This window comes from Lipotes vexillifer, unplaced genomic scaffold (assembly GCF_000442215.2).
Source record: "Lipotes vexillifer unplaced genomic scaffold, Lipotes_vexillifer_v1.1 scaffold1053, whole genome shotgun sequence".
NCBI classification, from domain to species: Eukaryota; Metazoa; Chordata; class Mammalia; order Artiodactyla; family Lipotidae; genus Lipotes; species Lipotes vexillifer.
Window position 1 is genome coordinate 58,843 of NW_006796292.1, and position 27,271 is coordinate 86,113.

The 27,271-nt window shown below is 39.1% G+C and overlaps 1 protein-coding gene across 1 annotated transcript in view; it reads right to left on the reverse strand.

Moving 5' to 3' along the window:
- ASAH1 (N-acylsphingosine amidohydrolase 1) overlaps positions 1-27,271 on the reverse strand; it is a 47,075-nt gene that overhangs the window by 2,959 nt on the left and 16,845 nt on the right. Inside the window, exons 2-10 of the mRNA XM_007468488.1 lie at positions 25,809-25,855; positions 14,681-14,771; positions 14,185-14,271; positions 10,443-10,521; positions 7,150-7,224; positions 6,266-6,311; positions 5,551-5,695; positions 4,956-5,010; positions 4,743-4,824 (exon numbers count right to left, since the gene is read on the reverse strand). Coding sequence (XP_007468550.1) covers positions 4,743-4,824; positions 4,956-5,010; positions 5,551-5,695; positions 6,266-6,311; positions 7,150-7,224; positions 10,443-10,521; positions 14,185-14,271; positions 14,681-14,771; positions 25,809-25,855 — 707 coding nt within the window. The remainder of the gene's footprint in view (positions 1-4,742; positions 4,825-4,955; positions 5,011-5,550; positions 5,696-6,265; positions 6,312-7,149; positions 7,225-10,442; positions 10,522-14,184; positions 14,272-14,680; positions 14,772-25,808; positions 25,856-27,271) is intronic.

Consider the following 27,271-nt stretch of genomic DNA (forward strand, 5'->3'; position numbering starts at 1 on the left):
ATATATATATATATATATATATATATATATATATAAAAGGTGGTAACAAAGCACCAAGCTATTATATATATATAATATAGGTGGTAACAAAGCACCAAGCTGATCTCCGTGCTATACAGCTGCTTCCCACTAGCTATCTATTTTACATTTGGTAGTATATATATGTCCATTCCACTCTCTCACTTTGTCCCAGCTTCCCCTTCCCCCTCCCTGTATCCTCAAGTACATTCTCTATGTCTGTGTCTTTATTGCTGTCCTGCCCCTAGGTTTGTCAGCACCATTTTTTTAAAAATTTAGATTCCATATATATGTGTTATCATATGGTATTTATTATTCTCTTTCTGACTTACTTCACTCTGTATGACAGACTCTAGATCCACCCACCTCACTACAAATAACTTCATTTCTTTTTATGGCTGAGTAATATTCCATTGTATATATGTGCCACATCTTCTTTATCCATTCATCTGTTGATGGACACTTAAGTTGCTTCCAAGTCCTGGCTATTGTAAATAGTGCTGCAATGAACATTGTGGTAAATGACTCTTTGAATTACGGTTTTCTCAGGGTACATGCCCAGTGGTACTGCTGGGTCATAAGGCAGTTCTATTTTTAGATTTTTAAGGAACCTCCATACTGTTCCCCATAGTGGCTGCACCAATTTACATTCCCACCAACAGTGGAGGGTTCCCACTTTTCTCCACACCCTCTCCAGTATTTTACTGTTTTTAGATTTTTTGATGATGGCCATTCTGACTGGTGTGAGCTGATACCTCATTGTAGTTTTGACCTGCATTTCTCTAATGATTAGTGATGTTGAGCATCCTTTCATGTGTTTGTTGGCAATCTGTGTATATTCTTTGGAGAAATGTCTATTTAGGTCTTCTGCCCATTTTTGGATTGGGCTGTTTGTTTTTTTGATATTGAGCTGCATGAGCTGCTTGTATATTTTGGAGATTAACCCTTTGCCCGTTGATTCGTTTGCAAATATTTTCTCCCATTCTGACGGTTGTCTGTTCATCTTGTTTATGGTTTCCTTTGCTGTGTAAAAGCTTTGAAGTTTCATTAGGTCCCATTTCTTTATTTTTGTTTTTATTTCCATTTCTCTAGGATGTGGGTCAAAAAGGATTTTGCTGTGATTTATGTCACAGAGTGTTCTGCCTATGTTTTCCTCGAAGAGTTTTATAGTGTCTGGCCTTACATTTAGGTCTTTAACCCATTTTGAGTTTATTTTTGTGTATGGTGTTAGGAAGTGTTCTAATTTCATTCTCTTACATGTAGCTGTCCAGTTCTCCCAGCACCACTTACTGAAGAGCCTGTCTTTTCGCCACTGTATATTCTTGCCTCCTTTATCAAAGATAAGGTGACCATATGTGTATCGGGGTATTATGATCTAAATGAAGATTTTATTATACAAATTTTTCTTTTCTGTATGGGTGGGGATTTTTTTTACACCAAGAAAAATTCATAGATGCCCTTCATAGGGGCACTATCCCCAGAACTTTTTAAATAAATCATTTCATTTTCTTGCTATAAACATACACACACAAAACATGAAGAATTCCATGAGTGTCAAAGGTTGACCTAAGAAATTCTGAAATAGTTCCTCAGTGGAAGATAAAGCTGGGAAATATTTTAATATGAGTAATTTAAAATAAACTATATTAAAAGGATCATACAGCATGATGCAAAGATGGTTCAACATCCACAAATCAATTTGATACACCCATTAACAAAATGAAGGATAAAAATATGATCATCTTAATAAATGCAGAAAAAACATTTGACAAAATTCAACAGCCATTTATTCAACATCTCAAAAAAGTGGGTATAAAGGAAACATACCTCAACATAATAAAGGCCATATATGACAAGCCCACAGTTAACATCATACTCAGCAGTGAAAAGCTAAAAGCTTTTTCTCTAAGATTAGGAACAAGACAAAGTTGCCCACTCTTGCCCTTTTTATTCAATACAGTATTGGCAGTATTAGCCAGAGTAATCAGGCAAGAAAAAGAAATAAAAGGTATCCAAATCAGAAAGGAAGAACTGAAATTGTCACTATCTGCAGATGACATAATACTCTATATAGAAATCCCTAAAGACTCTGCCAAAAAAACTGTTAGGAATAATAAATTCAGTAAAGTTGCAGGACACAAAATCAGTATACAAAAATCAGTTGTGGTTCCATACACTGATAACGAACTATCAGAAAGAGAAATTAAGAAAACAATCCCATTTACCATTACATTAAAAAGAATAAAATAGGGCTTCCCTGGTGGCACAGTGGTTAAGAATCCACCTGCCAATGCAGGGAACGCGGGTTCGATCCCTCATCTGGGAAGATCCCACATGCCACGGAGCAACTAAGCCCATATGTCACAACTACAACTACTGAGCCTGCGCTCTAGAACCCACGAGCCACAACTACTGAGTCCACGAGCCACAACTACTGAGCCCACATGCCACAACTACTGAAGGCCGTGCCTACAGCCTGTGCTCCGCAACAAGAGAAGCCACTGCAATGAGAAGCCCGCTCACCGCAACTAGAGATAGCCCACACACAGCAACAAAGACCCAATGCAGCCAAAAATAAATAAATAAAATAAATATATATATATATATATATATATATATATATATAAATCTCTATAAAAAAGAATAAAATACATGGGAATAAATTTAACCAAGGAGGTGAAAGACCTGTACACTGAGAACTATAAGATACTGTTGAAAAAGCAGAAGAAGACACAAACAGAAAGATATTCCACTGTCATGGACTGGAAGAATTAATGTTAAATGTTAAATGTTAATGTTAAAATGTCCAAACTACCCCAAAACAATCTACAGATTCACTGCAATCCCTATCAAAATTCCAAAGGCATTTTTCACAGAAATAGAACAATCCTAAAATTCGTGTGGAATCACAAAAGGCCCTGAATAGCCAAAGCAATTTTGAAAAAGAAGAATAATTATATTCCACACTGTATTACAAAGCTATAGTAATCAAAACAATGGCACTGGCATAAAAACAGACACACAGATCAATGGAACAGAACAGAGAGCCCATAATTAAGTTATGAAAAACGAACCAAGAATATACATTGGAGGAGGACAGTCTCATTGTCAATAAATGGTGTTTGGGAAACTGGACAGCTACATGCAAAAGAGTGAAACCAAACCACTATCTTACACCATACACAAAAATCAAAATGGATTAAAGACTTAAATGTAAGACCTGAAATCATAAAATTCCTAGGACAACACAGGCAATAAGCTCCTTGACACTGGTCTTGGCAATGAGTTTTTGGATTTGACACCAAAACAAAGGCAACAAAGACAAAAATAAACAAGTGGGAATACCTCAAACTAAAAAGCTTCTAAACAAATAAAACCATCAACAAAATGAAAAGGCAACCTAGTGAATGGGAGAAAATATTTGCAAATCATTTATCTGAGGAGGGGTTAATATCCATAATATATCTGGAACTCATACCACTCAAGAGCAAAAAAAAAGACAACCTGATTAAAAAATGGACAGAGAATCTGAATATACACTTTTCCAAAGATGGCCAACAGGTGCATGAGAAGGTGGGAAATGCAAATCAAAGCCACGATAAGGTATCATCTCACATGTCAGACTGGATATTATCAAAGAGACAAGCGGTAACAAGTGTTGGCCAGGGTGTGGAGAAAAGGGAACCCTTGTGCACTGTTTGTGGGAATGTAAATTGGTGCAGCCACTATGAAACCACCAGTATGGAGGTTCCTCAAAAAGCTAAAACCACCATTACCACCACCACCAATCCCACTTCCAAGTGTTTATCTGAAGGACATGAAAACAAGAACTCAGAAAGATGTCTGCAGCCCCACATTTACTGCAGCACTATTTACACTAAGCCAAGTTACGGAGACAACCTAAGTGTCCATCTAAGGACAAATGGATAAAGAAGATGTGGTACATATACAAGAGTATTACTTAGCCAGAAAAAAAGAATGAAATCTTGCCATTTGTGACAACATGGATGGACCTTGAGAGCATTTTGCTAAATGAAATAAATCAGACAGAGAAAGACAAATACCATGTGATCACACTTATAAGTGGAATCAAAAAACAAACAAAGGAATTCATAGATACAGAGAACAAACTGGTGGTTGACTGGGGGCGGGTGGTGACAGGTGGGCAAAATGGGTGAAGGGTCAAAAAGGTACAAACTTCCAGTTATAAAATAAGTCCTGGGGATGTAATGTATATCATAGTGTCTACAGTTAATAATACTGTACTGCATATTTGAAAGTTGCAAATCTTAAAAGTTCTCATCAAAAGGAAAAAGAGGGCTTCCCTGGTGGCGCAGTGGTTGAGGGTCCGCCTGCCGATGCAGGGGACATGGGTTCATGCCCTGGTCCGGGAAGATCCCACATGCCGCAGAGCGGCTAGGCCCGTGAGCCATGGCCGCTGAGCCTGCACGTCCGGAGCCTGTGCTCCTCGACGGGAAAGGCCACAGCGGTGAGAGGCCCGCATACCGCAAAAAAATAAAAAAATAAAAGAAAAAAGAAAAGGAGAAAGAAATGTGTAACTATGTGAGGTGATGGATGTTAACTAGACTTATTGTGGTAATCATTATGCCATATATACAAGTATCTAAACATCTTGTAGTACATCTTAAACTAATATGTCAACTGTATCTCAAGAAAAAAATAACAAATATTAAATGTGATAATAAAGCAACCAAACAGATTACCTTGTGCTATTTTCCAGAACTGATCTAATGATAAACCCTATCCACTTGGCATCTTTCTTTCCCAAAATCCATTCTATGACACCTGGAAGGGATCAAACACACACAGTGTCACAGGTCCTGGAAGACATTAAACTATTAACCAGAAGGCACAGTCTAGCCCTCCTCTTAAAACAGCTATGAAATTCCCATTTTATTTAAGAACTCTCTACTCACCCATAAAACCGCCATTTGTACTGAAACGTTCATTGAGTGTAAGACTAAGTAGTCCCTGAAAAGAAAACAAAGCAATGTCAGAAACCTCAACCATCCTGTTTAAGGCCCTCTCACTGTGCTATTTTACACTGTTATATCAGGTCCTGGATTGGGAAATTGAGCCGGGGTGGGGGAAGAAAAATCAAAACCATGATACTATCACCTTCTATTAACAGAGCTTTTTTAGAAGTTCAAAGTATTTTTCACATATACTGCGTGAGATAAGTAGGTAGGATGCTGTTGGCCACAGTTTTCTGACCAGGAAACTTAAGTGCAGAGACTTAATGACTAAACTGCTTGAGGGGCAGACCCATGGTCAGATTCCAGATTTACACTCCCAGCCCTTGAGACCCACCACATGCTTTATCTCCACAAAAGGCTCCGAAACCCCCACTTCTACTCTTCTCTACCATGTGAGCTCAAACCTAAGAAGGAAGGTAACAACAAGTACAATGCGATGAACTGGGGCTTCATATTCCTTTTAGGTCCTCATTTCCTTAGACTACACCTTTCACAGAGAGCTACCTGTAAAATTATGTAACAATAGATTCCTTACTGGTTTGAATCCTGTTAACATGCCCACATAGCCAGCAAAGCCTGCCGCCTTGAAGACAGTTTTATTGTTTCTTTGGAAGTCCAAATTCACTGTTAAAGGTTTTAGTTCCTCAGTTACGACCCAGGTATTATTATTTACATTCCACCTACAAAAGACAAACTTCAGTTGACATTTGATAACAATGATAATAATGTTGAATGTGATAATGATGGTCAGGTATTATACCATGTGCTTTAACTACCTAATCCCTAATGATCAATCCTCACAAGGATTTTTCAGTATGGGTAGTTTTAGCCTCCATTTTCCACATGATAAAACTGAGGCTCAGAGAAGTTAAGTAACTCCCCCAACATGACACAGCCTATATTAGCAAACCCCAGGTTAGTATTTAGGTCTCTAATTACTAAGCCCTGTTACATTTTTTTCAGAAAGGTCAAGAAGACACATGAAATAGAATGCTACTCTTCCTTCTAAGCAATAAACTAGACGTGCATCTAGGGCCTTCAAGCATGCTCCAGATTTCCGTCCACTGGGTGCACCTCAGCTACAAACTCTCAAATAACTGAATAAGAGTGTGCCCACCTGGTCTCAAAACTATGGAATCTAGGACCTCTACTTCTGGTCATATTCTGGGAATGACTTGGGACTTACTTTTCATTAGTGTAATACAACCTACTCTTCTTAGGGACTGAGACACACCACATTTTTTACTTACCCAAGAAATACTCCAAAATCCATGTTTCGCGCATGTAGTAGATGACCTAATTCAAAGTAAGCAGAAGAGACATGTAACAGCAATTATGACAGTATGATTCATTCTAAACCAAAGCTGGTCACTTAATTTTGGTTAAGTGATATTCCCAACTGTTCAATCCAACAATAAGAATTAAGCAGCATCTAATATCATAGGCTGTAACAAGATCAAACTGCTGTCCCTGTCACGTTGGCCAGATTCCCCCCCAACACCTGAGAGCACAGGGTTCCAGAGAACTGAGACTGGAATATGGGACAAGGGTAGGTGGTCATTTTGTGGTTCACTATGATACAGTCCTACTCAGACACAGCTATCTCACCCTCATCTAATGCAACTTACCAACATGCTTCCCTTCAGGGATTGTCACCTACAGCTATACCCAGAGAACAGGTCAAAAATAAGAGTGAATCAGGGTAAATCATCCTGTGCCTTGTACACTGGGGACTTGTCAGGAAAAACATGGAAAAGTGAGCACGGGGTCCCTTGGCTGGAAAATGATGGGAGAAAGTCTGTCCTGCCCCTGTGAGTACTTATATCAAATCATAAATAGGGGTATAAGTAGACTATGAAGAATAGTTAAGAATGTTTATAATCCTGAAACACTTCTTCCAAGAGTTTTGCATACCTGAATTAAACTTTAATAGGCATTACAGTGGTCTTAAAATAAGAACAGCTTTCAATTCACTTTCAAAAACTTACCAAGATCTATAAAACCATACGCAACATGCACATGTTATTTACATAGCAAGCCTGTATTTTACAAGTTCTAATTTCATTTAGTTAAAGATTTTTCTTCTACTTTGTACCTTGTACCACCCACCTTCCCTCAGCACACATTTATTTACCTTCTTTGTCTTCTGTTATTATTGAAGTACAAATGGTAAAAAATTCATAGAAAATATTGAATGAAATAATCTCTCCTATGAGAAAAGACAGGAAACTTTTGGTCAATATATAGAACCATGACATTGTTAGAAAATTCTTTTTTTAAGAAAAGGCTGAGATATGGGGAGGGGGAAGGGTAATCTGTGACAAAGCGAGAGAGAGAGGCATGGACATATATTACTACCAAACGTAGGGTAGATAGCTAGTGGGAAGCAGCTGCAAAGCACAGGGAGATCAGCTCTGCTTTGTGACCGCCTGGAGGGGTGGGAAGGGGAGGGTGGGAGGGAGGGAGAAGCAAGAGGGAGGAGATATGGGAACATGTGTATATGTATAACTGATTCACTTTGTTATAAAGCAGAAACTAACACACCACTGTAAAGCAATTATACTCCAATAAAGATGCAAAAAAAAAAAAAAAAAAGGTTGAAATATCATCGCCGTGTGAGTTTCTGCCTGGGCATACTTAAGTGTCCAAAGACAGTCTGAGTGAGTCTGAATGGCTGGTTGGGTGGAGGTGTCTCAGTAGCCTGTACTCTCTGCAGATTCAAGATAAAACGAGTCCCCAGAGAAGCAGCTATTTGACAAGCTGAACATCTGGGCATGTTGGAATTATACGGCAACATAATGTCCACATTTTTCGTCAATATGCTTCATTTTAGTTTTCTTTGGAGGGCTCAAATATGATAATTTAATACATCTGGGTCTTGGTTGGATGCTGAAAATGTATTTTGCCCAGGTTTTTAGAGTGTGACTAATATTTCTAAGGTGAGAAAAGAGACAATAAAATAAGCGCTGAGCTTATCAAGAAATTCCATTGTAAAACATTTTTAATTTTTGAACATTTTTCCTAACGTGTACAATAATACCACTCAGCATTTAACTTGAAGGTATACAACACACTTTTTCTCTGTTCCATTTCATGTTAACATGTTAAGCTTAATATGTTTTTTTCCCACCCTAATCTTTATTTTATTTCCATTTGATTTCTGTTTTGGTGAAATTCCACTCTTATTTTATTATGACTCATCTGTTAATCTTCTCAATCCATCTTTCTCTTGAGTTATACGTGGTATTCATTTGCTAGAGTCCTTTACATAATAAAGGAATTAAAGATATTTCTCATATAGACTGAAAAAATATATTTCTAGTATGTTATCTTTTTAAAGAAGCAAAAACAAAAAAAATCTAGCCACTTTTGTTGATACATACTATTGATTTTTAGAAATTCTCAGTCATCTCTTGTAAAACCAAGGTATATAGAGTTTACTTAAAATAACAACTCTATTGATTTGATGGCTTAAAAATAAAACTTTTGGGGTGACAGAAAAAGTCTTTTTCATTCAATTAAGTGCTATAAATTGGAAATGGAAATTTTAAAAACAGCGTCCAAAAACATCAATACTTAATTTAAGGATATGATTGAATATGAAGAATATGATAAATGATATAACAAAGGATCTGATGAATGAATGATATGCAAGACCTCTTCCCTGAAAATAAAAAATACTGCTCAGAGAAATCAATAACCTAAATAAATGCTGAAATCTCATATACCAAGTTTGTGGCTTCGAAAACTCAGTATTATAATCCCACTGAAAATATCAGTAGGTTCTTTTGTCAAGTTGATTCTAAAATTTATGTGGAAATGCAAAGGGTCTAGAATACCTAAGAGAATTTTAAAGAAAAATACAAAGTTAGAAAACTTACAGTACCTAATATTAAGACTTACTATAAAGCTTTAGTAATTGCAGTAGCATAGTACTGGTGTAAGAAAAGACAAACAGACAAATGAAACTAGGTGGAAAATCCCCAAATAGAATCAGATACATGCAATCATGTGATTTATATCAAAGGCACCACTGCAATTTACTGAGGGAATGATAGTCTTTTTAATAAACGGTGTTGTCAATTGGAAAAAACTTGAACCTTGATCCATAACTCATATCATATGCAAAAGTTAATTCAAGATACACAATGAGCCTATATGAAAAAAGTAAACAAAAAACATACAGAAGAAAACAAAGAAGAATATGTTTGGGGGTAGGCAAAGATCACTTAAATGGGCATAAAAAGCACTACCCACCAAAAAACTGAAAAACTGGACTGCCTTAAAATTAAGAATTTCTGTTCATCAAAAGACACCAATAAGAAAATAAATGCAAGCTACAGTGTGGGAGATGTTTGGCATACATATATCTGACAAAGGACCTGTATCAGTATACATATAAAGAATTCCTTCAAACCAATTAAAATGGGCATTAGATTTAACAAGCACAATGAAGGAAGGAGGGAGGGAGGGAGGAAGGGAAGAAGAAAGCAAGGAAGAAAGGAAAAGTAAAAAAACTGTTCAATCTCATTAGTCATCAGGGAAATGCACATTAAATAATAATGCGCGAATATAACACGCTCGACAAAGTGGACCAAATAAAACACTGAGACTATCACGTGGAGAATTAGCAAGTGGAGAAAACGAAAACTCTTGTACTAGGTTGACTGTCAATGGGTATAATCACTTTGGAAAACTGGCTGGCAGAGTGTATAAGGCTAAACATATAGCTACCCTATGACCCAGGACATATCGCAGAGAAATGAGTGCGTATGCCCATCAAAGGACATGTACCAGAGTGTTCATAACTGCTTTATTCTTAATATCCCAAATCTGGAAACAACAAATATCCTATTCATACAATAGCCTACTACCTATAATGATAAGTGCAAGAAACCAGACAACAGTTCATACTGTTCGGCTCTATTTGTAAGACGTTCAAGAGGCAAAATTAATCTACAGTGAAGTCAGAACAGTGGTTAACAGGGGACTCAGAACTGTGTGAAAGTGCAGGATGGAGCGTGCTGGATTGCTGGAATTTATTTCTGTATCTTGTTCTGAGTTGTGATTACATGCATGTATGCATTTAAAAAATTCTATTGTGCTGTATACTTAAGATCTGTGCACTTTATTGTATGTACACCATACCTCAATAAAAAAAATTTTAAGTACTTTATTCAATGTTTTAAAAGCTGCCAAGTGGGGGCTTCCCTGGTGGCTCAGTGGTTGAGAGTCCGCCTGCCGATGCAGGGGACACAGGTTCGTGCCCCGGTCTGCGAAGATCCCACATGCCGCGGAGCGGCTGGGCCCGTGAGCCATGGCCGCTGGGCCTGTGCGTCCGGAGCCTGTGCTCCGCAATGGGAGAAGCCACAACAGTGAGAGGCCCGCGTACCACAAAAAGAAAAAGAGCTGCCAAGTGAACTTTACCTAAAGGTATTTCAGTAACTGCTGCAATCCCCTTCATTTCCTCCTCGAAAGGCTCAGGAAAGTTGCCAAGTAGACCAGGCTGAAAAACAAATACACTAACAGTCATTCAGCCTAAAGTGTGGCTTTGAGATTTGGTTCTTTTACATATAATTCGTACTAGCTATTGCTGCCATAATAGATGATCAAAGCTTACTTTTGAAAGCACTTTCACATCATGAATTTCTAAAAGATTCTATGTAATACTCACTATTGGGCCCCTATAACTCTTGCTTGTGTGCCCCATAAACTCATCTCAAGTACTAGGCAGAGACCTATGATTCTCAGATTGTTTTTTCTTGCCTTATAGTCCACCCTATTCTCTAGAGAGATGAACTAGAATAATTCCACTTGGATGTCCTAACATGGCTCACAACACAGGAACATCACAACAAGCATTCCTCATCTCTGCTCAAACTTGCCCTCTAGCCATTAGCATCACACCCTCATTACTGCTGTCCTTCCTTGACCGTGGTTTTGCTGTCTGAGGTTTCAGTTACCCAAGGTCAACTACAGCCCAAAAATATTAAATGGAAAATCCCAGAAGTAAACAATTCATGAGTGCTAAATTGCATGACATTCTGAGTAGCATGATGAAATCTCCTGCCATCCTACCCTGTCCCACCTGGGGTCCCCAACCACTGACACTGTCTGCTCCTGACGTTCAACCATCAGCTTAGTCATGGCTTGATGATCCAGGATCACCAGAAGCAGATGCTCCTGCTTCTGAAGTAATGTCAGGTCACTAGTAGCCTAATGGTACATCACAATGCCCACTTCATTCACCTCACTTCATCTCATCGTGTAAGCATTTAATCATCTCACATCGTCACAAGAAGGGTGAGTACAGGACAGTACGATAGCTTGAGAGAGAGAGCACATTCACGTGACTTTTATTACACTGTACTGTTATAATTGTTCTATTTTATTATTAGTTGTTAATCTCCTACTGTGCCTAATTAAAAAATTAAACTTATAGGTATGTACTTATAGGAAAAAAGCAAAGTACACATAGGGTTCAGTACTATCTACGGTTTCAGGCGTCCACTGGGGGTCTTGGAATGTATCTCCCAAGGATGAAGGGTACTAATGTACTATTCCCTTCCCACACTCATAGCAACAAATCTGTATTCTAGCGATTCACAAAACATTTGTCATGGTTAACAGCCAACCTTAGGCTGAGATGCATTACCACATCCTGTTAGTAAACAATGGACACATGAGCAAATTAAATGGTGGAAATACATACTTTTTTTTGCATGGTTTGATTTATATATATCATTAAGTGATTACCAAAATAAGTTCAATGAACATCCATCATCTCAAATAAATATAAAATTTTAAAAAAAAGAAAAATTTTTTTCTTGTGATGAGAACTCTTGGGATTTTTTCCTTTAACAACTTTCATATGTAACACACAGCAGTGTTAATTACAATCATCATGCTGTACATTACATCCCTAGTACTTATTTATCTTGTAACTGAAGTTTGTACCTTTTGACCACCTTCATCCAATCCACCTTCCCAAATCTGATCTCTTTTTCTATGAGTTACTTTGTTTTTGAAGTATAATTGACCTACAACACTATGTTAGTTCCCAGTACACAACACGGTGATTCAATATTCTATACATTTAAAAATGATCAAGTCTAGTTATATCTGTCACCATAAAAAGACGTTAAATTATTATTATTAATTATATTCCCCACACTGTGCATTTTATACCCATGACTCTTATTTTGTAACTTTAAGTTTGTACCTCTTAATTTCCCTCACCTGTTCCTCTCTTCCCCCCAACCCCTCTCCCCTCTGGCAACTACCTGTTTATTCTCTGTATGTATGACTCTGTTTCTGTTTTCTTAACGTTTGTTCATTTGTTTTGTTTTTTAAATTCCACATGTAAGTGACAACATACAGTATCTGTCTTTCTCTGACTTATTTCACTTAGCATAATACCATCTAGGTCTTTCCATGTTGTCGCAAATGGCAGGATTTCATTCTTTTTTATGGCTGAGTATTATTCCATTGTATGTATATATATATATATATATATATATATATATATATATATGCCACATCCTCTTTACCCATTCATATATACTTTTATTCTCAACTGCAACTATTCACTAACAATTAGATCAAGAATTAAGCTTACAGCCTCTTGCTAAGATAATTACCAACTTGGTAATTATATGTAATGTTATCTAACTAGGCAAATCATTCTTCTGCCTAGGAATTCAAAGCATTGCACAAGTGGAATACTCCTGCCAATTTAACAAACGAAAATGACTTACTGAACAGTTGTTTACCATTTTTTACATGCAAGCACTGGCCTTTACATACAGTAAGTCGTTTAATCCTCACAACCACCGTATGAAATATGTATTATTAGTAAATATTCTCCCTGGTGAGAAATCTGAAGTTGCATATGTTAAGAAACTCGTCGAAGGACACACAGCTAGTGTGTGACTGATCTAACCTTAACATCCAATGTTTAAAGAACAAACAAAACCCCTAATGTCTGATTGCGGAGCCTGGGCACCTAAACCTTCTGCATGCTGCCCTCCCTGATGACATGCAGGTTAGGGGGATTAGGGCACCTGGGGCACCTGGGGGCCTCTTCTGCTACTGCTTCTGCCAACATTTGTATTTTGGGGAAGTCTGGAGAGTATGAACATAAAGGAGAGCCTTAATCAAAGGCTCTGAGAGCATAAACACGAGGAATAACAGGTTTGGTGGTTGGCAGGTACAAGTGTCATAGGGATGGTATGCCTGGAACGTCCAGCCTCTAGGACAATGATTCTCAACCGGGGATGGCTTTCCCCCCAGGGGAGATCTGGTGAAGTCTAGAGACATTTTTGGTTGTCACAACTGACACTGGCATCCAGTGAGTCGAGGCCAAGGACGCTGCTCAACATCCTACAATGCACAGACAGTGCCCACGACAAAATATTATCCAATCCCACATGTCATCACTATTGAAGTTAAAACATCTGCCCTAGGGCCTTGGTTTCCTCCCCAATCCTTTGCACCCTGCCAGCTGGTGAGGGCCCCAAAGCAAAGACTGAAAGAGGGTGATGAGGATCTCTCTGGGGGCTCTAGGGGCCAGGCCCTAGATTTTCTACTGGTTTCATCTAAATAAAAAAAGGGTCTGAGAAATGGAATCTTCCTGCATGACCAAGAAATGAAATGGTCTGGTGAACGCACAAAGACACGAAACACACAACCCAAGTGCGTTTCAATGGTCACAGCTACTGAGGGGCAGGACAGGGCTGGGCTGAGCGTGTCATTTGGTCATATCTAGAACATCGCTCAGTGTCTTGACATGCTCAGGCGAAGTACTTAAGAAAAACCCAAATTTTCAATAGTGAACTTGCAAACCTAAGTACACATAACAGAAGGAAATGCTGTACTCCCAGATGAAATATGGATATTTGCCCAATGCTCTGTAAAACAGTTCATACTTTTATAAAACATTAAAGAGCAGCTAACTGCCAAAATTTGCCATGCTGTTTTATGTCCTATTACTATAATATTACCAAGCCCCAGAATTTTAAGTCCCTCTGAAGTTTTGACAGTAGTCTGGAATAAAAGCACACTTGTCCAAATTATGCCTTTAAATAAGTAACAGAGCCTTTGCTGAACTCGTGTGTATATGTGTACCTGCGTGTGTTTAACATTTATTGTAGGAAATAATATTTCTTACCAACTTTTGATCCACTAACTGCACAATTTTTCCACTTGGCTCAAATGCATTTATCATATTTTTCAGGGAATTCACTATAACTTTTAGCTGAAAAATAAATTTAAAAGTTGATAAGAGACATAAAGAAGTGTTGACATTTAAGATTAATACTGGTATAATGAAAACAGATCTAGACCTTTTGACTTACCCATATGCAGCTAAATAGAGGAGTACTATTTAAAAACGTATATGTAAACACATCTTTAACATGACATTTGATTAACCATTTAGATGATGCATATGATATGAGCTAAAGAAACAAAGGCAAAGGCTAGTAAGAAGAGCAATATGCTACAGAGAAATGACATCTTTCCTCTACTATCATTTATTGTAAATGGCAGAGAACCATGGAAAGCAGATTCTTAAAATACTTGGTACATAATATCATGACGTTTTCTTTCAAATGCAATTATATCCGGTAAAGTCAGAAACAAAAGATTTAAGAATCATAGCATACCGCTGGTGCCTTGTCAACCATCAATTCATGCCATCTTTTGTACGGTGGTAAATCGAGATTTATAGTGTACCACGGAACCGGACCCCTATAGCTGTAATGAGAGGTGTATCATCTTGAAATGTTAAAAGCAGTTTTTTGATGATGGTCAGATAGTTACATCTATATGGATATGTTAGAGACATATTCTTAATAACAATAGAGAAACTGGTACTCAAACCAAAACTCACAGAAAAAGCTCATTTCCCACCCAGCGCTTTTGCCCTATGTTGTATATACAATCACAAGTCATTTTAGAAATCCTAGAATAGAATTATTATGTTCTAGAAGGTTAATGTGTCGTGGTGATAGGCAAAATAATCAACTTTGGCTCAAGAGCTATACGTAACCTGAATATCACTGCTAGAAAATATCTGCCCTTTTTTCCCTCCTAAATCTCTATGAAGATTTAGTCTAGGCTCTGGGCACTTCCCCAGTTGGTTTCCCAGTCTCAGAATTCCCTCTTAGACAGTCTTAACACTACTGTCAAATCACTGACTCCAGCACTGGCTTCAGTAAGGTCACTTTTTAAGTCCCCAGAGTGGCAACACAGTGTATGAGCTTCCCATGACTGGCTTCAAGAAACTTCACCATTCCCTCGGTCATGCTACTCTTCCTACTGTACCTCCTCTGTTTCCTCTCTTCTCAGTCTTCTGTAGTAAGTCCAAGCCCAAGCACTGTTTGATCATACCCATTCCCCAAAGTCCTCCTCCTTAGTTTACACACAGCAACTTCTACTATGAGGATATAGCAACATCCACTCTTGTACCAGTGGACTTGGGCCGTATTTCTGATGGATGAACTCTACAACTATCCTCTCCCGCCACAGAAACATTATCTTCTGGCACTTGTTACTGAACTGAAATAGCCTCTAAGGGTGTGCCAGTCAGTGACTGATCAGCTTAAAGTGGCCTAAAAATAGCCAACATTTGCTCCCTTACTGCCCTGCTTCAGAGAAGCGGAAGGTGGGGTCTGGTGGGTGCTACAATGTTACCAGGCTTTTAAATATACAGACATAAATCCAGACTTATGTGTACAGCGGGGATGGGTTAAGGGAGTATGAGTTAGTTCCTCAAAGTCAAGAATTGCGGTCCTATTTATACTTCTAGAGTCATGAATTATTATTTGATTCACATTGCTGAGCTTGGGGCCTGGGTGTATGTATACGGTTCTATGAAACTGTTAACCAGAAGCCACTCACATTGTGATTTAGACAGAAAAGGAAAGCACATGCAATTCTGGAAACATACATTTAAACCAAATCACAAGATTGAATTTTGTTTTTCTCAAAGCACTTTCAACCTCCCATTTCCTTAGTAGCTGATATCTATATTAAATAATGTAACACTTAAATCCCAGAAAAAAGCTTTATATAAAAACAAATGAATTCAGCTTCTAACCATAATTTCACATATGAAATTCTGTCCCACAATTCAGTAAAATAATGACCGTTCCTCCTGTTATGGCAGGGGCTACAACTCCCTCGCCTCTCCGCCAGCAAGCATTTGGATTTCCTTGTCTAGTAGCAATGATAAATCAGCAGCCCGCTGGAGGCAGGCACGCTGGTGGCACCGTCATAAGATACGTGTTCTACCTGTGAACTCCAATCAGCTGCTTCTCCCGCGTAACTTCCAACAAAACCCAAAACATGCCCCTATATCTGCGATAAACTCCTGATTCTTTTTCAGTATAGGATTCCAAAGTAAAAATGGAGAGGAAAAACTCATTACAGCAGAGGATTAGGATTAAGTGGGAATGGGAAGACCCCAGAAGCCTCTCTACAGTAAAATCTCCACTCATCAGAATTCTTTGACAAAACTGTTATTAATCTGATTAAGAAAATTATTTTAATAGCTAAAGCTTACTATGATTTTGGCTAACTATAATCCCATGTTTCACTTCTCATTCAACACTTTTCTAAAGTATTTTAGTATTTAACATCTGCACCTCAATTTCCTAGAGAAATAAAGAGTATTTACCTTATGAGAGCAGTGAAGATTACATGAAATATGCAAAAAATACTTAGCAGCATCAGTATTTATTTATCTATTTAGGCTGTGCCGTGCAGCACGTGGGATCTTATTAGTTCCCCAACCAGGAACTGAACCTGTGCCCCCTGCATCTGGAGCTCGCATTCTTAACCACTGGACTGCCAGGGAAGTTCCACAGCATTGGTATTATTTTTTTTTTGAATTTTACTTTATTTTTTTATACAGCAGGTTCTTATTAGTCATAGATTTTATACACATCAGCGTATACATGTCAAACGCAATCTCCCAATTCATCACACCACCATCCCCACCCCGCCGCGGCTTTCCCCCGCGGTGTCCATACGTTTGTTCTCTACATCTGTGTCTCAACTTCTGCCCTGCAAACCGGTTCATCTGTACCATTTTTCTAGGTTCCACATACATGCGTTAATATACAATATTTGTTCTTCTCTTTCTGACTTATTTCCCTCTGTATGACAGTCTCTAGCTCCATCCACGACTCAACAAATGACCCAATTTCGTTCCATTGCACATATGTACCACAACTTCTTTATCTACTTGTCTGTTGATGGGCATTTAGGTTGCTTCCATGACCTGGCTATTGTAAACAGTGCTGAAATGAACACTGGGGTGCATTTGTCTTTTTGAATTATGGCGTTCTCTGGGAATATGCCCAGTAGTGGAATGGCTGGATCATATGGTAATTCTATTTTTAGGTTTTTTTTTTTTTTTTTGCGGTACGCAGACCTATCACTGTTGTGGCCTCCCCCCGTCGTGAAGCACAGGCTCCGGATGCACAGGCTCAGCGGCCATGGCTCACGGGCCCAGCCACTCCGCGGCATGTAGGATCTTCCCAGACTGGGGCACGAACCCGTGTCCCCTGCATCAGCAGGGGGGCTCTCAACCACTGCGGCACGAGGGGGGGCCCATTTTTAGTTTTTTAAGGAAACTCCATACTGTTCTCCATAGTGGCTGTATCAATTTACATTCCCACCAACAGTGCAAGAGGGTTCCCTTTTCTCCACACCCTCTCCAGCATTTGCTGTTTGTAGATTTTCTGATGATGCCCATTCTAACTGGTGTGAAGTGATACCTCATTGTTGTTTTGATTTGCATTTCTCTAATAATTAGTGATGCTGAGCAGCTTCTCATGTGCTTCTTGGCCATCTGTATGTGTTCTTTGGAGAAATATCTATTTAGGTCTTCTGCCCACTTTTGGATTGGGTTACCTGTTTCTTTAATATTGAGCTGCATGAGCTGTTTATATATTTTGGAGATTAACCCTTTGTCTGTTGATTCGTTTGCAAATATTTTCTCCCATTCTGAGGGTTGTCTTTTCACCCTGTTCGTGGTTTCCTTTGCTGTGCAAAAGCTCTGAAGTTTCATCAGGTCCCATTTGTTTATTTATTACTTATTTATTTATTTTTTGTGGTACGCGGGCCTCTCACTATTGTGGCCTCCCGCGTTGTGGAGCACAGGCTCCAGACACGCAGGCTCAGTGGCCACGGCTCATGGGCCCAGCCACTCCGCGGCATGTGGGATCTTTCCTGGACCGGGACACGAACCTGCGTCCCCTGCATCAGCAGGCAGACTTTCAACCACTGCGCCACCAGGGAAGCTCTATTCTTGTTTTTATTTCCATTACTCTAGGAGGTGGATCAAAACAGATATTGCTGTGATTTATGTCAAACAGTGTCCTTCCTATGTTTTCCTCTAAGAGTTTTATAGTGCCTGGTCTTACATTGAGTTCTTTAATCCATTTTGAGTTTATTTTTGTGTATGGTGTTAGGGAGTGTTCTAATTTCATTCTTTTACATGTAGCTGTCCAGTTTTCCCAGCACCACTTATTGAAGAGACTGTCTTCCCTCCATTGTATATCCTTGCCTCCTTTGTCATAGATTAGTAGAACATAGGTGTGTGGGTTTATCTCTGGGCTTTCTATCCTGTTCCATTGATCTATGTTTCTGTTTTTGTGCCAGAACCATATTGTATTGATTACTGTAGCTTTGTACTATAGTCTGAAGTCAGGGAGTCTGATTCCTCCGGCTCTGTTGTTTTCCCTCAAGACTGCTTTGGCTATTCAGGGTCTTTTGTGTCTCCATACAAATTTTAAGATTTTTTTCTTCTAGTTCTGTTAAAAAATGCCATTGGTAATTTGACAGAGATTGCACTTAATCTGTAGATTGCTTTGTGTAGTTTGGTCATTTTCACAATACTGATTCTTCCAATCCAAAAACATGGTATATCTCTCCATCTGTTGGTATCATCTTTAATTTCTTTCATCAGTGACTTATAGTTTTCTGCATACAGGTCTTTTGTCTCCCGAGGTAGGTTTATTCCTAGGTATTTTATTCTTTTTGTTGCAATGGTAAATGGGACTGTTTCCTTAATCTCTCTTTCAGATTTTTCATCATTAGTGTATAGGAATGCAAGAGATTTCTGTGCATTGATTTTGTATCCTGCTACTTTACCAAATTCATTGATTAGCTCTTGTAGTTTTCTGGTGGCATCTTTAGGATTCTCTATGTATAGTATCATGTCATCTGCAAACAGTGACAGTCTTACTTCTTCTTTTCCAATTTGTATTCCTTTTATTTCTTTTCCTCCTCTGACTGCCATGGTTAGGACTTCCAAAACTATGTTGAATAATAGTGGTGAGAGTGGACATCCTTGTCTGTTCCTGATCTTAGAGGAAATGCTTTCATTTCAGTTTTTCACCATTGAGAATGATGTTTGCTGTGGGTTGGTCGTATATGGCCTTTATTATGGTGAGGTAGGTTCCCTCTATGCCCACTTTCTGGAGAGTTTTTATCATAAATGGGTGTTGAATTTTGTCAAAAGCTTTTTCTGTATCTATTGAGATGATCATATGGTTTTTATTCTTCAATTTGTTAATATGGTGTATCATATTGATTGGCGTGTATTGAAGAATCCTTGCATCCGTGGGATAAACCCCACTTCATCATGGTGTATGATCCTTTTAATGTGTTGTTAGATTCTGTTTGCTAGTATTTTGTTGAGGATATTTGCATCTACATTCATCACTGAAATTGGTCTATTATTTTCTTTTTTTGTAGTATCTTCGTCTGGTTTTGGTATCAGGGTGATGGTGGCCTCATAGAATGAGTTTGGGAGTGTTCCTTCCTCTGCAATTTTTTGGAAGAGTTTGAGAAGGATGGGTGTTAGCTCTTCTCTAAATGTTTGACAGAATTCACCTGTGAAGCCATCTGGTCCTGGACTTTTGTTTGCTGGAAGATTTTTAATCACAGTTTCAATTTCATTACTTGTGATTGCTCTGTTCATATTTTCTATTTCTTCCTGGTTCAGTCTGGGAAGGTTATGCCTTTCTAAGCATTTGTCCATTTCTTCCAGGTTGTCCATTTTATTGGCATAGAGTTGCTTGTAATAGTCTCTTAGGATGCTTTGTATTTCTGCGGTGTCTGTTGTAACTTCTTTTTCATTTCTATTTTATTGATTTGAGTCCTCTCCCTCTTTTTCTTTTTCTTTTTTTTTTTTTTTGTGGTACATGGGCCTCTCACTGCTGTGGCCTCTCCCGTTGCAGAGCACAGTCTCTGGATGCGCAGGCTCAGTGGCCACGGCTCACGGGCCCAGCTGCTCCGCGGCATGTGGGATCTTCCCGGACCGGGGCACGAACCCGCGTCCCCTGCCTCGGCAGGTGGACTCTCAACCACTGCACCACCACAGAAGCCCATCCCTCTTTTTCTTGATGAGTCTGGCTAATGGTTTATCAATTTTGTTTAACTTTTCAGAGAACCAGCTTTTAGTTTTATTGATCTTTGCTATTGTTTTCTTTGTTTCTATTTAATTTATTTCTGCTCTGATCTTTATGATTTCTTTCCTTCTGCTAACTTTGGGTTTTGTTTGTTCTTCTTTCTCTAGTTCCTTTAGGTGTAAGGTTAGATTGTTTATTTGAGATTTTTCTTGCTTCTTGAGGTAGGCTTATACAGCTATAAACTTCCCTCTTAGAACTGCTTTTGCTGCATCCCACAGGTTTTGATCGTTGCGTTTTCATTGTCATTTGTCTCTAGGTAATTTTTGATTTCCTCTTTGATTTCTTCAGTGATCTCTTGTTTAGTAACATATTGTTTAGCCTCCATGTGTTTGTGTTTTTTATGTATCTTTCCCTGTAATTTATTTCTAATCTTATAGTGTTGCAGTCAGAAAGACGCTTGATATGATTTCAATTTTCTTAAATTTTACTGAGGCTTGATTTGTGACCCAAGATATTATCTATCCTGGACAATATTCCATGTGCACTTGAGAAGAAAGTGTAATCTGCTGTTTTTGGATGGAATGTCCTATAAATATCCATTAAATCTACTTGGTCTATTGTGTCATTTAAAGCTTCTCTTTCCTTATTTATTTTCATTTTGGATGATCTGTCCATTGGTGTGAGGTGTTAAACTCCCCCACTATTATTGTGTTACTGTCAATTTCCTCTTTTATAGCTATAAGCAGTTGCCTTATTTATTGAGGTGCTCCTATGTTGGGTGCATATGTATTTATAATTGCTATATCTTCTTCTTGAATTGATCCCTTGATCATTATGTAGTGTCCTTCCTTGTCTCTTGTAACATTCTTTATTTTTTTATTATTTATTTATTTTGCAGTACGTCGGCCTCTCACTGTTGTGGCCTCTCCCGTTGTGGAGCACAGGCTCCAGACGCCCAGGCTCAGCGGCCATGGCTCATGGGTGCAGCCGCTCCGCAGCATGTGGGATCTTCCCGGACCGGGGCACAAATCCGTGTCCCCTGCACTGGCAGGCGGACTCTCAACCACTGCGCCACCAGGGAAGCCCACATTCTTTATTTTAAAGTCTATTTTATCTGATATGAGTATTGCTACTCCAGCTTTCTTTTGATTTCCATTTGCATGGAGTATCTTTTTCCATCCCCTCACTTTCAGTCTGTATGTGTCCCTAGGTCTGAAGTGGGTCTCTTGTAGACAGCATATAGATGGGTCTTGTTTTTGTAACCATTCAGCAAGCCTGTGTCTTTTGGTTGGAGCATTTAATCCATTCATGTTTAAGGTAATTATCAATTATGTATGCTCCTATGACCATTTTCTTAATTGTTTTGGGTTTGTTTTTGTAGGTTCTTTTCTTCTCTTATGTTTCCCACTTAGAGAGGTTCCTTTAGCATTTGTTGTAGAGCTGGTTTGGTGGTGCTGAATTCTCTTAGCTTTTGCTTGTCTGTAAAGCTTTTGATTTCTCCATTGAATCTGAATTGAGATCCTTGCCAGGTAGAGTAATCTTGGTTGTAGGTTCTTCCCTTTCATCACTTTAGGTATATCATGCCACTCCCTTCTGGCTTGTCAAGTTTCTGCTGAGAAATCAGCTGTTAAACTTATGGGAGTTCCCTTGTATGTTATTTGTCATTTTTCCCTTGCTGCTTTCAATAATTTTTCTTTGTCTTTAATTTTGGCCAATTTGATTACTATGTGTCTCAGAGTGTTTCTCCTTGGGTTTATCCTGTATGGGACTCACTACGCTTCCTGGACTTGGGTGGCTATTTCCTTTCCCAGGTTAGCGAAGTTTTCGACTATAATCTCTACAAATATTTTCTCAGGTCCTTTCTCTCTCTCTTCTCCTTCTGGGACCCCTAAAATGCAAACGTTGCTGTGTTTAATGTTGTCCCAGAAGTCTGTTAGGCTGCATTCATTTCTTTTCCTTCTTTTTTCTTTATTCTGTTCCGCAGCACTGAATTCCACCATTCTGTGTTCCAGGTCACTTATCCATTCTTCTGCCTCAGTTATTCTGCTGTTGATTCCTTCTAGTGTAGTTTTCATTTCAGTTACTGTATTATTCATCTCTGTTCGTTTGTTCTTTAATTCTTCTAGGTCTTTGTTAAACATTTCTTGCATCTTCTCCATCTTTGCCTCCATTCTGTTTCCGAGGTCCTGGATCGTCTTCACTATCATTATTCTGAATTCTTTTTCTGGAAGGTTGCCTATATCCACTTCATTTAGTTGTTTTTCTGGGGTTTTATGTTGTTCCTTCATCTGGTACATAACCCTCTGCCTTTTCATCTTGTCTATCTTTCTGTGAATGTGGTTTTTGTTCCACAGGCTGCAGGATTGTAGTTTTTCTTGCTTCTGCTGTCTGCCCTCTGGTGGATGAGGCTATCTAAGAGGCTTGTGCAAGTTTCCTGAAGGGAGGGACTGGTGGTGGGTAGAGCTGACTGTTGCTCTGGTCGGCAGAGCTCAGTAAAACTTTAGTCTGCTTGACTGCTGATGGGTGGGGCTGGGTTCCCTCCCTTTTGGTTGTTTGGCCTAAGGCAACCCAACACTGGAGCCTACCTGGGCTCTTTGGTGGGGCTAATGGTGGACTCTGGGAGGGCTCATGCCAAGGTGTTCTTCCCAGAACTTATGCTGCCAGTGTCCTTGTCCCCACAGTGAGCCACAGCCATCCCCCGCCTCTGCAGAAGACCCTCCAACACTAGCAGGTAGGTCTGGCTCAGTTTCCCCTGGGGTCACTGCTCCTTCCCCTGGGTCCCGATCCACACTACTTTGTGTGTGCCCTCCAAGAGTGGAGTCTCTGTTTCCCCCAGTCCTGTCCAAGTCCTGCAATGAAATCCCATTAGCCTTCAAAGTCTGATTCTCTAGGAATTCCTCCTCCTGTTGCCGGACCCCCAGGTGGGGAAGCCTGACGTGGGGCTCAGAATCTTCACTCCAGTGGGTGGACTTCTGTGGTATAAGTGTTCTCCAGTCTGTGAGTCACCCAGCCAGCAGTTATGGGATTTGATTTTACTGTGATTGCGACCCTCCTACAGTCTCATTGTGGCTTCTCCTTTGTCTTTGGATGTGGGGTATCTTTTTTGGTGAATTCCAGTGTCTTCCTGTCGATGACTGGTGTTCTCACAAGAGGGAGTGAGAGCACATCCTTCTACTCCGCCATCTCACTGCATTGGTATTTAATCAGTAGTGATCACTACAGAATATTTTCCTCCTTTACTCTGAACAATAAACATCATGAAATTATTTTTGAAACTTAGCATTTCCTGTACCCTGGTCATCACAAGCAACATTAATCATTGAGTGAACCCACCTGGTAGTTTGGCAACTAGTCCAAGTGACACAACACACACAGGTATACAAATAAGACAGCAGATGCTAGCACCAGTCAGCAGTAGAAAAGAAATGATAATGTGATTCAGCTGGATATAGAAGTGCCCTTGTTGTCAGTCCCTTGACCTCCAGCACTGATCTGACCGGTCAGGCTGGATAAACAGGTGTTTCTCTCCTCCCTCACAACTGCCAATGCATACATCCAGAATCTGTGCACTGGATTAAAAAGGATGGTCTTAAAGGTACAGGAGGAACTTCCCGGGGCACAGTGGTTAAGAATCCACCTGCCAACACAGGGGACACGGGTTCGATCCCTGGTCCGGGAAGATCCCACATGCCGCGGAGCAACTAAGCCCATGCATCACAACTACCGAGCCTGCGAGCTGCAACTACTGAAGCCTGCTCACCTAGAGCTCGTGCTCTGCAACAAGAGAAGCTACCGCAATGAGAAGCCCGTGCACCACAACGAAAAGTAGCCCCCGCTCGCTGCAACTCAAGAAAGCCCATGTGCAGCAACGAAGACCCAACACAGCCAAAAATTTTAAAAAATTTTTAAAAAAGGTACAGGAGGATGTGTTGTCATTCAAAGGTATATGAATACCACACTTCTCTCCGAGTCCTCAACATCCATTTATAGTTCATAGAGAACAAAGATCAGAGCGGAGCTAAGGACTTTCGTCTTGCGAACAAGCCAGTGAGGTAGGAAGGAATCCAGCAGAAATACCAGGGCAAACATATTTATATTATGTAGATGTGTAAATATAAGAAACATGTTTATTTGCATATGTGTGTGTGTGCGTGCATGCACACACACACATACATGCTAACGTGGAAGCAGTTAAATGCCCAAGCAGGGACAGTTTGCAGGGCAGTCAATTCACTGACACCTACACATAAAAGGGAGTGGGGACAAAAAAGCCTTAAATGTGGCAGGTACTCAGTAAATGGTCAATGAATTGGGGCAGAGAGAGCAGCCAAGAGACAGTCGCAATCAATAAGGCACTGAAGATCAATACAATGCCAGTGGTGATGAAAAGGAAGAGCCTCAGAGACCGAGCCATGATAGAGGGCTGGAGTGTGCACTGGCTTCATAGCAACATAGAAACTAGTAACTTCTAAATACTTCCTGCCAAATATTTGCTTCTTTCTACAGAAAGGTGAATAAATACAAAGAATTTAGTTTATTACGGTTTCACTGTATCTAGGACAGAAGCTATTTAGAAAACATAATTCAGGCAAGTGTAGCACAATATATATATACTTGAAGTGCCATAAAAACTGAAATGTCATCTTGATATTACTGGTTAAAGTTGTACGTACTCTGCCTTCCCTTCCCTGCAGCAGGCTTTTAGCGAGAGGGAAGAGCAGGGATAGTACGGTTACCCTTCCCGACACACCTTTCCTTCTTTTTCACATTCTTTACCCTCTGGGCCAGTGAGCTGTTTTCATGTCTTTCCCACAGGCTTAGTTAGCCACATAGCATCTGAAAAGGTCAAAACCCTAAACTAAAAATATTAATGTAAACACACTAAAACACGATATTGGCCCATCCCTATGTTTTCCAATCCTGTTTTGTCCTCAATAGCTTTGATTATCAGGCCAGGGTTAATTTTTTTAATGTTTCACATGATACCCTACACTTTTTTGTTTCAGTATGATCCAGTAGTTTATACTCAGGCACCACAGAAAATCACGGGTCACCTCTGCATTTGTCATGATGAGAAAAATAGTCAGAGGTAGATAGAAGAATTTAGTGGAGAATGGAAATCCTTTTTTTTCTCCTATGATTTCAAAAGGCTAGAAATGGACATTTTCATCATGGGGTATTTTCATATTTGTTCAAAGTCTTAGCCAAATGCATAATACACAGACCTGAGGGAAGAAAAATTTGTCTCAGGATAGAAGAAGACATGACTTAAGTTTTTATTCACTGTCATTATTATTATGAGATCACGATATGGAGAAAAGTCTCCACGAAGGTCAGAGTGAGTCTTGATCATCTGATGTTTACTCACGTTGGTCCAGAGGGAGGATAGGTTGACTTTCTGCAGTCTTCTGTCCACTAAAAAACAAAGACAATTAAGTTTCAGAAAAACAAACTGAGTAGGCAATCTGCAAAAACAGTTAAAGCTTGTGAAGACAAAATCAAGTATGATCTGCCACTTTAGACCATTTCAATGCCTCTTAAAAGTCTTTTCCTCTCCTGAAAACTTCTAAAATCTCAAACCTAAGTGCATTTTCACTCAATGCAATTTGCACTATTTGCCAGGTATTGTAATTTCCCTTTTCTACTGCAAATATATTCAGTAAAGAGAAAATATAAGAACGTAGATGGACAGAGTTCCCTGGTGGTCCAGTGGTTAGGGTTCCAGGTGTTCACTGCTGTGGCTCGGATTCAATCCATGGTGGGGGAACTGAGATACCCCACAATGATTTATCATTCTTTTATTACTAGTTCATGATGCCAAGGCATGTTCATCTCCTTTCTGCTGGAGACCCAATATTGTAAAAGAAAAAAAAAATTTTTCAAGTATAAATCCACAATAAGAGGAAGGCAAAGTAGGGAAGGAAACTACTAGAAGTGTAGTTTGAGCTCAGAAAATATATCTGCAGCAAATTTGTGTGGGATTGAGATCTCACATCCTGTTTTAACTTTTGATTGTATGGGAAGTATATAAGGTAGCTTGACATTACCTGAGATTCAAATACTAATTGTTGTCAAAATACTACAGTATGTTTCCCATATAAGTACTGTTTTGCCTTGTAATTTTAGGTTGACCTCATTAAGTAACAACATCAAGTGTAAACTTAAATTATCAAAGGATAATTTAATCATTAGCATTTAAATTCTGTTTCTAAATTATCAGAATACAAAATATTAGATATTAAATAATATCAATTTGATAATTCAGTATCAAATTAGCCAAAGCTAATTTCCAAAGCCATTCAGTGTTCGATAATAGTGACTGAGAGTGGTTCTTCTCATTCAGAAAAATTTCAGTCTTAGCCTTGAGCTCAAAAGTTGTAGTAAAACTTCACTGCTGCCAACCTATCTAACTGTTAAGTGGTAGGGGCAGTCAGGATATTCAGCATCTATTTCTTACAAAATTCACTCAAGTGAAAATCTATGAGAGCAAAAGAACTTCATGGTTGAATAATAACAGAATGATCGATTTAAGTATTGTCCACAAAGTACCTGCCAATCAACAATATATTTAATAACCACAAGCTTTAAACATCTTGCATTTTCAGAAGTTTTGTACATTTGTCCAACTAAGCTTTTTTTTGCTCCACACAAATTTTTACCACTGTCAACTGTTACACATCATAGCAGATTCCACTTCAGGTCTTTCTGAATTACTCAATTCTCAACTTCTTTGAAAACATCCCTGCCTGTTGTTGTTTTATGCAGACTATTCATAGAAACTAATTCTTTAGTCTCAAACTTGGCATTGGATGCTCTAATAACTATTGATAA